Raw genomic sequence first — 12,117 nt, 5'->3', positions numbered from 1 at the left:
CGTTGTGCACTTCTACAGGATCCAGCTTAAAGGACTTACTGGGACAGCGGGCAAAATAAGTAGCATCAGCCAACCAGGAAATGATTTTAGCACAAAGGATGCAGACAATGACAAATGTATTTGCAAATGTTCACAAATGCTAACAGGAGGTAGGAATGGTTTTCTGTTTCTCAATCTTCCTATTTTTATTGGCAGTAAAACAGTCCATGAGGTAAATAGATGGTAATTTTGACGTATTAAATCCTGACTAGTGACAAAGTCCAAAACTCACAATTGGAAATGCTAGTTCAGTGAGTTCAAATTTTCTATTTTACCATTTCAAAGACAGCTCAGCTAAAGTAAAAATGAGAGGAGTTAAAATTGGGAGGAAATAGGCCTTCATTCTCTCACAGCTTGTGCAACAACAAGGCCTGCTATTGTGAAACTGGTATGAACAGAAGACAGCAGAGTGCGCTTCCAAATAGCAAGGGAAAGTAGCCCAATGATCAAAATGCCCCCAAAAAGTATCAGGAATCATCTTTTTAATCAACAAAATGGTTTCTAAATTGTTTAATTAGGCACAAGAAATCTCTAGTGATCCTATGGGAACTAAGCATTTTATAGGCTCTTTAAAAGTATGACAATTAGAATGTAGTTGTCATGAAATAATACATTTCAGTAATACAAAACATTACTTTTTCCCCATATTTAAATATAATTTGAAGTAAGAATACATTTATTCAAAGCATACCAAAATTATTATGTAGGTGGATAAATTCTGGATCAATTTTGTTCACACGTTTATTGACATTACATTTTTGATTGCTTCTGTATCTTAAAGCAGGTTTAATTTTCTCTATAATTCTGCTATCCAGTCACACCTTCTGTAATGTAAATGTTGCTTAAGAGAGGCACACTCAATTTACAAAACAGTGATCTGCTTCTTGAGTGTATAGATTGCAAGTCTGAAGGCAGTTTAAATTTATCCGAAGGGAGAACTGGATTATTGCCTTGTAAAACACAGCACTCCTATTACCATCAGTATAACAAAAGTGTAAAAATATTGTTTTTACTAATAAAAATAAAGTTTCCCTATTCCTTACTAACAACTCAGGACAACAAGCGAAATTTGAAGAAAAAGATGTGAAACTGAATAAGTTTAGCTACTTTTTTCTCACCATTCCTTTATGCAGAGTTCAGCTAGCTGTTTCAGTACTGAAAGGCTTAGAAATAGTGCACATCTTTACAGACTTTAAGCACTGAAGCAAACTGAATTCGCTGCAAGGGAAGCAATTTTCATTTAAGTAGAAATGTAGACTTTAAAAGTGGAAAATTATATAATCTTGAGAGAAGGCAGAAGGAAAAAGATACAATATCATGATTATCCTCTTCAAGCCAAATTCTGCCCTTAGATCTATCACCATCAACCTTTGAAATATGTAGTAAGATAAACTTTTGAGTAGTTGATTGAAGCCCGCTCCCTTATTTTACAACCACATCCCATAAAATGCTACAACTCCTACAGCTAAATTTTGTAGTGCATATTCCTCAAGTATGTTACTCTGCTATATACATTTCATCATGGTTAAAGTTACCAAGGAGTAGAGATCTGGAGGCACACAAGTGAAAACTATGTATTTTAATATTCCTATATTTGTTCTAGTTTCAGGATCAGGACACTAAGGTATTTGTGCATACAATTATGAAAACTACCTACACTGATAATTTAATTATTTCAGATTTTTGTTTGTTTTCTGTTCTTACAGGCTGGTGGTTTGATGCATGTGGTCCCTCCAACTTGAATGGAATGTACTATCCATTGCGGCAGAACACCAACAAATTTAATGGTATTAAGTGGTATTACTGGAAAGGATCAGGGTACTCTCTCAAAGCCACAACTATGATGATCCGACCAGCAGATTTCTAAATGCCCTTTGCATTCTATGTGAATTGTGTATTGTATAGTCTTCAAAAACTACATTTGCCAAACATTTAAACTCACAGCTGCAATTTGTCATTTTCCAGCCCAGAAAACATGCACTAGTATTCTGAAGGGATCAATTTGTTCCAATTCTTGAATTGTGATAGTCTTCATCAGTTCAAGCTCACATTACTCAACTAGACACAGCAAAGTCTAAAACATGAAATAATCTGTGTAACAATGATTTTGGCAGAAAGACTAAGTAAAAAGGATGTCCAAGAAACTGTCAGACAATTTAAGGACTTTGTTTTCTTGATCATTTATGTTGTGTGTGTTAGTAAATAACTGGAACTGTGAAAAATATCTAAAAACTTAGTTTTAGAAATGTGCCTTTGTGCTCATCACTGAACTTTAAACATTACATTAATATAAAACTCTCCTAACTTGCAATCTAATCTAGAACTATTTTTCTATCCCATACCTTGTTTGTTGTTTATGTACATAAAAATATATAGTGCCTTGTAATTAGCTCATTGTCATAATTAAAGGATACATTCCTTTGCAAAGACTTCTTTGCAAATAGTGTTTAGACTTATTTGGGGCTTTTCTTGTAGTCCACATCAGTTTATTTAACAATCTTAGTAGAAATAGTATCTCCACTTACGTGCTTTGCATTTATTCTTGGAAAATTGATCACTATTTTATGATTTTTTTAAAAATTATCAGATTTTGTACTTATTACAGTTGATATTTTAAAGTACAAACTCTCCTGCCAATTATAGTATGGTATCATGTGTTTCATTACATTTTCTATGAAGATTGCACTTTTCCCCCTTTCTAATTGTTTAATGTATAACAACTGAGAATTAAGTATTACATAATGCTGTTGCCTCACTTAAACACCAGACAACTGCTGTTCTCCATGCAATTAAATATAACCTGGTGATGTTTGTTTAGACCTTTTGTAAAAAACAAGCTAACTTTAATAACTTCTTTAAAACCAATCTGCTCTTTTATGGAAAAAAGCTCATGTTTATTTCTTAAGATAAATTTTATTGCATTTTAGAAAGAGAAAGAAGAGAAACCTAAAAATATCCTATGGACAGAGTTTTTCTGTGTGGGAAATAGCTGTATGAGACTCAGGCAATTCTGAGTATGGTGATAATCTAGGCCTCAATGTATATCTTTAAGTGAATAAATGGCTTTATTGGGTGATTTTTTCCTATGTTTATTATAACAATGTGCTTTAAAAGTATGTATTATAGGTTATGGATAAAAATGCTAAAATTAAGGTTCAGAAGACACTTCTCTTCTAAACACTTTTCAATATTTTATATAGGTCACACCAAAAAATTACTTCTGGGTTGAAATTTCTCATGCTTGGTATCAGCCCCAATCTTACAATTTTAGACATTTTTCATTGACCGCTATTGAACTTTGAGTTCCAAATGTGACACAAAAAAGCATGTTTCCGGTACTGAACATTTTCTAGATTTTTTTGAGGCTCAGATAACAAAACATGTTAAAGTCTTTTTATTTTTCTATATGCACATTACATCAGTAATTGTGACTGATGTTGGGAAATGAGTCAAAAAGAAGAACCGTATTGTTGTAAATCAACTGCTCTCAAAAAGTTACCCAGTTATATGCTTTCAGTGGCAAAAATAGACTGCTGTAGTAGTAGCAAGTAATGTATCAGAATTATTCAAGGAGAATGGAGGCAAAATATATATTATGAGACTTATAAAAATAATACTTCATTGTGATTTATATGAACCCCATGAACGAACAGTTAATTGAGTTGTCCTAACAAGCATTTTACATAATAGACAAAATATAATTAAGACCGTTATTTAAAAATGTAATATTACTTCTACCAAGCTTATAACATTCTTCTTCAAACATACTAAGTCAAAAGATTACTTTGCAAATCACTTCCATAAAACAGCTGTCTTACAATGGTATGATACTTTAACCCCCATTTTTAATTCAATAGATCACCAAAATACTGATAATACTTTTATTCATATGAAGAAATACAAAAGATATCCTCAATATCTGAAAGATTTAGGTCATCACCCACAGCAACAATCCATTCTTTAAAAGTGCTCATTAAGGAACATCTTGGTATCAGACAGCACAACAATGGGCACAGTATGAATGACTGGTCAGTCATTAAATAAAAATCATGCTTCCTTGACCTCAACTATAATCTTCAGTTTGTCTAAGGAAAGTACAGGGACAATATCAGATAATGAAATGAACACTGATTTAAGGTTTAATTATTTTTTCCTATTATGAATTGAGTTGCGTGAGCCAGATCTGTAAAATATGAATTCTTGTTTCATAATATTGTTAAAAATTATCTGATGAGTGCTCAGAATTTTTGGCACATCTAACCAGCAGACATTGCTGGTCTAGTTTGATTTTCCAAAACTCTCAATCTTTACCATGGCATTAACCTTGATCATTACTCCAGTCAAAGTTTTAAAATCATCATTCTGTAATTACCATCTCTAATTTTATTTGAAAATTCTGTAGTTTTTTAAAATCAAACCTTAATGTTTAGAATTCAATTAATCAGTTTTAGATGCCTTTCTAACTAAATAAGATTGCATGGCTTATTTAAAGTGCAAATGCTATCTAAGAGAGACTATACAGGTTTCAGATAAGGCAATGTCAACAATTCAGTGACTTGTACCACAGCCTGCAGTGACTGCAAGAAGCAACTACAAATTAGCAAGAGTGCCTTTTCCTGCCACGTTCCTCAATAACCTTCAAAAGCATAAGCATTATATATTTCTCCATTCCTATCCCATCCTCCCTTCTTAAATGCTTCTTATGAGATATAAGAAGAAAAGGAAGGAAACTCTTTTGAGCGCAACTACGGTATTTACAACAAGAAAAATTAAAACAACTTGAGATGGGAATGTTTGAAAAGAGGATAGATTCACTTATTCACAGATAAAGTACAACAGACAAAAACTCTCTGCACAACCCTAATGTGCCTCAACCTAACTTTTCAATGTCCCCCAAGCCTTCCCATTTCTACTGAAGGAATGAAGGTGATAAGCAGATATTAGATAGAAGTGAGGAAGTTAACAAAAGGCAGAAATCACTCTCAAAGGACTTTACAGAATGTTGTGCAAAACTACTGATAACATGCCAAGTTATTAACGAGAAAAAGGGTTTAAAAAACAGAACACCCTACAGCCTTAAGCTAAAATCATCTGGCTTTCTCCTGCTTCTCTCTTCAACATACTCTATAAACAATGATGGGCACAACAGAAGCAGCACACCTACCTGAATAGAAAACAACATGCTAGTTATTTGCTGCCCAACAAAACATCCCTCCACCTCTCTCCAAAAGGACTCTTAGGTTAAACAAATCTATAAATGCACCACTAGTTTCTTTTTACACTCACACAGTCATTTTAGAATAACTGTTGTATTTTCTCTACACCAGGGTTGGGCAAACTTTTTGGCCTGAAGGCCACATCGGGGAATAGAAATTGTATTTCAGGCCATGAATGCTCACAAAATTGGGGTTGAGGTGTAGGAGAGGGTGAGGGCTCTGGTTGGGAGTGCGGGCTCTGCGGTGGGCCTGAGTTGAGGAAGGGGTGTAGGAGGGGTTTGGAGGGCAGGAGGGGGATAAGGGCTGGGGCAGGGGTGTGGGAAGGGGTGCAGGTTCCGGTTGGGGGTGCGGGCTCTGGGGTGGGGCTGGGGATGAGAGGTTTGGGGTGCAGGAGGGTGCTGGGATCAAGGGGTTTGGAGAGCGGGAGGGGGATCAGGGCTGGGGCAGGGGATTGGGGCATGGGGAGAGGCTCAGGGGTTCAGGCTCTGAGTGGCGCTTACCTCAAGCGGCTCCCGGAAGCAGTGGCATGTCCCTTCTCTGGCTCCTACCTGGCGGCGCGGCCAGGCGGCTCTGCACACTGTCCCATCGGCAAGCACCGCCCCTGCAGCTCCCATTGGAGCACTTCGAAGCCAGAGTGGAGCCATGCCGCGGCTTCCAGGAGCCGCGTGGAACGGCACCCAAGGCTGCGCCCCGGCTGGAGCGGGGCAAGCCCCAGACCCAACTCCCCAACAAGAGCACGCGGGATGGCTTAAAGCGGCTCATAGTTTGCCCACCTCTGCTCTACACTATAATAGCATGTTATTAAAAACCAAAGAGAAACCTTTATCTTGGAAATATTCAGATAAAATGATTATGAATGTAAAAGGAATTTAAAAATCCCAAATTCAAAAAATACAACAAAATTGTAGTTAGGAAAGCAAAGTTCAATCACCAGTTAAATGTTCTCTCATCAAAACGTGTGAAACACTATATGAAACAAGTAGCTGAAGAAAATACGTCTTACACAGGTAAGACAAATTGTAAAGCCTTTTGTGATGTGATCAACCATCAGGTTGGTACAATCCTGCTTGTATCAAAGCCCAAAACGAATTTACTGCTTAATAACTTCAGACAATATGAAGTGGGGGTGTACCTGGAGATAGCCCAGTATATACAGGTAATAAAACTTTTTGCACAAATGCTCAAGTCATTGCTGGGAAGCTAGCATTTAAGAAGAAGTGCTCTGTATTACTCACTTACTGGGTTGTGAAGCCCATAGCGACTTTAAGTTCCTGAAATCCATTCAGTGGAAAAAACAGTAATGCACGCAGCATCTGGAACAGAAGTGTTAAAGCTGTGGCCTGTTGCCTTTTCCCACCTTATGATAGTCTCCAACTGAGACACGAGCACAGCAAGAAATAAGACATGATACTACAAAACTCAAGAACGTGCATATTTAAACATGAAACTTAGGCCAGGTGTACACTACAGACTTACATTGGTATAACAGTATAACATTGCTCAAGGGTGTGAAAAATCCTCACTCCTGAGCGAGGCAGTTATAGTAACCTAACCGCCACTGTAGATAGTGCTATGTCGACGGGAGAGTTTCTCCCGTCGACATAGCTACTGCCTCTCCCAGAGGTAGATTAACTACGCTGATGGGAGAAGCTCTCCAGTCAGCAAAGTAGTGTCTTCACTAAAGCTGCACCACTGTAGCTTTTTAAGTGTAGACCTGCCCTTATTTACTCAGAAGTTATTCAACAAGTGAATCTCTTTCTAAATGTTTACATATTATATACCACAGGTTTTGCATACTGTTCAGGAAGAGGGTTGGACAAGAGTGGGGAGAGAGAGCATGAGTGAGCAAGAGAGAGAATACGTGTAACTATATTTTTTCTAATAAAGACACTTATTCACGATAGCCAGTCACCATTATTACCCCTAGTTCTGTAACTATTCATTTAACAGAGAAATTAATCTAAATTCACAAACATTTAACTTACAGGAGCTGCAGGGAAATTGGCTGACAGTTCATATGGTTCCTCTGAAATCCAATGTCCACATTCCAAAGACCACAGTACCTAAAATAAGTTAAGTAATAAGTAGACACTTAAAATTCTATAGTACTTTTTAAGAGGCAATAAAACAGCAGCCACTTTGAAAACAACTAAAATTAACACTGAAGTTAGAATAGTTGGTTACACTTTTTTTTAAAAACCCAAATCAAATGTTTTCCTGCGGATTAATAAGAGGTTTAAAAATAAGAATTTGTGGTTGCTTACTTGAAGTCTTTCCTTTCTTCAAAAGGAATAGGTCCACATATCCTCAGTGTGGATAATCACCTGTCTGTAGGTTTAGAATAAAAGCTGATTGTATGGCTGATAAGAGACTAGCCCCTATCTTCTGGAGACCCTCTCAGTTTTGAGATGCTTCCAAAGCTAGCCTCTCTGGATTATGAAACAAAAAAAATGAATCTCTCATCCTGCATCAGCACCTTGCCAAAATAATACTCAAAGAAAAATTTAACTACTGCAGAGAACTTTAAACAGATCTCTCTTTTTCAGGGAGAAACAGATCTGTGGGCCTATTCCTTCGAAAAGGGAAAATTTTCCGGTAAATAACCAAAATTTCTCCCATTCTCTCTCTCAGGGCTAGGTCCACAGATCCTCTGCATGGGATTTTCTCAGCAGTGACAAAATTCCTAGGGAGGGAACAAAATAATGACAATGAAAGAAAGGATTCCCTTACCAAAAGGAATCATCAGTGTGCAGAAACCACATGACAAAGGCTGCATCACCTGAAAACTGAATATCTATTTTGTAAAACAAGGTAAATATATGCAGGGATGACCAAGCTGCAGTTTTACAGATTACATTGTAACCGGCCTGTCCTTTCTCCACCCACAATGCCACCACCACTTGTACTGAGTGAACTCCGATGCCCAGTGGAGAATTGAATCCTTTTGCTCTACATGCCTCAGCAATGCATCAGTGTATCTACTCAGATTGATGATTTAGATGCCTTAGCACCTCTTTTTCTTGGATGAAATAAGACCAGTAAGTCTGTTTTTCTTATGCTCAGTCCTTTTCACATAAAGCTTTAAGGCTCATCTTACATTCAACAAATGCCATAGCTTCTTCTTTAGGTGAGAAGGATGTGGACAAAAAGCAGGCAATGAGATCCCTTGTGCTTGATGAAAAATCAAATTCACTTTTGGAATAAAGGTGGGATCCATTCTCAAAGCCACCTTATCTTTGTAAAAGATGCAGCAGGATGGATAATGCTCCCAACTCTAACAACTTTCTTGCTGAAGAAGTGATAGCAGTCAGAAAAGTCGTTTTGATAGTCAAGTAAAAAGGACACCTGAATTATGGCACTGAGTACAACGTTTAAATTCCAAGATGGCGATCTAGGCTCTCTCACCTGGGAGGGGAAGGTGGTGAAGGCGATGAGCTCTCTCGCTGCCTCTAAGGTCTCCAGTGTGAAGGGCAGCTCCAAAGCCTCTCTGCGACTCTCCCGAGGAGGGGAGTCCTGAGGAGCTGGACTCGACTGACCCCTTGTTGGCGCAGGAGTCAGCAGTGCCAGGCGAGGTGGTGCCGCGCTTACTTGGCCCAATGTGAGTCTCACTGCTCCAGTGAGGGGAGGGATAGCTCAGTGGTTTGAGCATTGGCCTGCTAAACCCAGGGTTGTGAGCTCAATCCTTGAGGGGGCCATTTAGGGATCTGGGGCAAAAATCTGTCTGGGGATTGGTCCTGCTTTGAGCAGGGGATTGGACTAGATGTCCTCCTGAGGTCCCTTCCAACCCTATATTTAAAAAAAAAAAAAAAAAGTCCTTCCATCCCACTTTTTGAGTCCTGGGGCAAAATCCCCTACAGATTTTGCAATGGTCCTTCTGATGCGATTCCTCCAGGCACTTCAAGCAGGAAATGTGAGGGTTGCTCCTGGTCATAGGCTTGTTACAAGCTGCACGGGGTTTAAACCCTGGGACCGAGGCATGCCCCGGCACTGGGGAAGAGGGGGTAGGGAAGCAGAGGGTACCCCCAGAACAATTCCCAACAGGAATCCAACTATATAATGACTAGCTACAACTACTAACTAACTGATTAAACTAGTTACAGAAAGACAGTCTGAAGATTACTAGGGAGAAGGCTTGCTGAAGCAAGAGCAAATGAGCGTTCTGGCTAACCATCACAGGCAGTAAGAAGGAACTGAGGTGGTGGCGGGACCCTATATATGATGCCATGGAGGTGCAACTCCAGAGGGCACCTGAGAAAACCCAACGGGTATTGCTAGAGGAAAAACCTTCTGGTTACTGTGCACACAGCACACACACACACCTAATTGAAATCAACATGAGTAAGCACTCAAAGAAGAACTTTTACCTTACAAGAGCTGCAACCTGATATCAAAACCATCTTGTAAAAATTCCAGAACATGAGACACTTTGGTTACATGATGCTGAATATAGATTCATAGAAACATAGGACTGGAAGAGACCTTTCCTCAGCCTCACGGACCATACTCAGAGTAGTTATCAATGGTTTGCTGCCAATGTTTGGATCATTTACTGAGTCACTCAAGCAGACCACCTCCTTGGACAGGGGTCTGTCTAGAATAGGAAAGGGTATACCTGTATCCCCTTCTGCCTGAGAAAAAGCCACCAGAACAATGAGAACTTTTGAGAATGCTCAAAGGTGCAGACGACAGTCTAAAATACAGCATTTTGCACTGCAAAATGATCAGTACCATGAGCAAACTGCAGAAATCTCCTGTGTGCCTGGTGAATATAGGCTTTCTTCAAATTGATTAACAAAGTAATCCCCTGGCAGATCGGCACTGATATGAACTTCATGAACATGATCCTTATGAACTTGTTCTGGTGTTTTAAATCCAACACAGCTCTGTCCGCCTCAGACCTCCTGGGTACCAGAAAAAGAGATTCGGTAGTGACCAGAGAACGTCTCCATCTCAGGAACGATACTGCACTGATTCACAAAAGATGAACTATGGCCTTTAGCATATTTTACCTCTTTTGCAGATTTGATTATACTAGTGAAAGGGAAAACGACAATTCACAATCTTTGAAAATTCTATGATGTGCCATTGTTAAACCACATCCAGGACCCATCTGTCTGATGTGGAGAGAGGCCATTGGGTCCTTGAACTTTAATAGTCTCCCCCATAGGTGTTGCTTGTCAGTACTCTCCTGTCCATAGTATGAGAATGTTCCTAGTGTTGGAATTTGCATTGTGGGAAGACTGGTCTCTCTCCTTTCCGGGATTAGACTCGTTACATTTGCTTTTGCTGTAGTGTTGGCTTCTATACTTAGGAAAAGGATATTTAGACCTGTAAAAACCTTTAGACCGGGATTTGGAGTTAGGAAGGTTCTGTAAGGTCTTTGATTTATCTGAGGAACCTTTGTCTAATGGCTCCACAAATAACCAAGCTCCTGAATATTTAAAAAACAAACAAACTACTAATGTGATTTTGGCCTCTATATAACCCTTCCAGTCATGTAAACAGAGATGCTGTCTGGTCACCACATTGGAGACCATACTTTGTGCTGAAAACCTCAAACCATCTCTGGTTGCATCACCTATGAATACTGAAGCCATTGAGACTTTCTTTAACTATGAACCTAACCACGATTGCTTAGCCTTTTGGCAATCTGGCTACAAATTATCAGTCCAGGCCAGTACTGCTCTTGCTTAACATGTTGTCACACCAGAAGCTCTCAGAGAGGAAGATACAGACTCAAAATGTATGCTGCAGTTATATTTCCACTCTGCAGGCATTGGATTCTTTAAGGAAAAAGTCCCCTTCCAGCAGTCTCTTTGACTAAATGATGAAACTGCCTCATCCACTTTGGGAAAAGACACAAAATCTGCTTCGCTATGGTGCATGTTGTAGAATTTTCTCTCACACCTGGACAATGTCATAGACTTGTGCCAAGGTTTCCCATTCAGCTTTAATTACTCTTTCCAAAAAGACATGAAGGGGGAATATATGGTTCAGCTTAACCTGTTGGAATATACTTTTTTTTTTTTTTTTTTGTAATTTCTGTACGAATCCTCCATTCTTCCTCCTTAGAATTTTTTCTAGTAGGCTCATCCGATAGAATACTTAAGTATCTAATCAACCTTTCTCAAATCATTCAGCTGGAAAAAGATCCTATTGATTCTCTTCATCCTGTGATTCTGAGATTGAGAGTTCACCTTCCTCCTGTGAAGAATGTCCTGACTTTCTTCTTGACTTCTTTTTTCTTCCCTTTGATTTAAATTTAACAGATTTCCCAACCTTCTTTTTGTTCTTTGTTGATACCCACGAAGATAAGGATGAAAATGAATTTAAATGATGATGATGAATCACCAGACAATAAATTCTACTCCTTTTATTATGATTTTTCTTTCTGAGTCTGAAAACCCTATGTGAAGAGCCTTTAGCTCTGGCATCCTCTGGGGATAAGTCAGAGGAACTGCTGTCAAATGGAGGACTGCCCAGTTTTCTAAGTTTCTGAGGTAATTTCTTGAACCTTGTTCGCTCTTTTAAAAATTTTTACTCCTTAAGGGAGGTGGGGATTGGGAACCTGGGTCAGACGAAGAGTCCTGCAAACCTCTTCTGCTAATAGGTACCTCTTTATCTTTGTCCTTTAGAAAGAGGATAGAATGCCTGTGATGGGACACTGTAGCTGCTGCCTAGGGCTCACAAGATGGTGATATCTGAGGTAAAGGAGCTTTTTGTGCTAAATCCAGGGGCTCCCTAGCCCAACAGGTAATTTCTTCTTGATGGGGGGAGTCCCTTCTCCCCTTTGTGCAGAATTCCTGACTTCCCATGGGGAAAGAGATTGAATTGCTTGACAAGGGAAGGAAGGGGTGGGGAG

The 12,117-nt window shown here is 39.0% G+C and overlaps 2 protein-coding genes across 9 annotated transcripts in view; one reads left to right on the top strand and one right to left on the bottom strand.

Annotated features, from left to right (window-relative positions):
• ANGPT2 (angiopoietin 2) overlaps nt 1–3,112 on the top strand; it is a 73,604-nt gene extending 70,492 nt beyond the window's left edge. For both annotated transcript variants that reach the window (XM_005289702.5, XM_042848795.2), the window contains exons 8-9: nt 19–149; nt 1,746–3,112. In XM_005289702.5, coding sequence (XP_005289759.2) covers nt 19–149; nt 1,746–1,906 — 292 coding nt within the window. In that variant the 3' untranslated portion in view covers nt 1,907–3,112. The remainder of the gene's footprint in view (nt 1–18; nt 150–1,745) is intronic.
• MCPH1 (microcephalin 1) overlaps nt 1–12,117 on the bottom strand; it is a 233,323-nt gene that overhangs the window by 128,547 nt on the left and 92,659 nt on the right. For 5 of the 7 annotated variants that reach the window (XM_042848790.2, XM_042848794.2, XM_042848792.2 and 2 more), the window contains one exon: nt 7,241–7,318. The exons of 1 other annotated variant lie outside the window; for it this stretch is intronic. In XM_042848790.2, the coding sequence (XP_042704724.2) occupies nt 7,241–7,318 (78 nt within the window). Of the gene's footprint in view, nt 1–6,494; nt 6,569–7,240; nt 7,319–12,117 lie in introns of all 7 variants that reach the window. One more of the 7 variants, XM_042848793.2, reaches the window with a different exon arrangement.

This window comes from Chrysemys picta, chromosome 3 (assembly GCF_011386835.1).
Source record: "Chrysemys picta bellii isolate R12L10 chromosome 3, ASM1138683v2, whole genome shotgun sequence".
In the NCBI taxonomy this organism is placed as follows: domain Eukaryota; kingdom Metazoa; phylum Chordata; order Testudines; family Emydidae; genus Chrysemys; species Chrysemys picta.
Note: the sequence above shows the minus strand (reverse complement) of the source record. Positions and strands in the feature narration are given on the sequence as shown.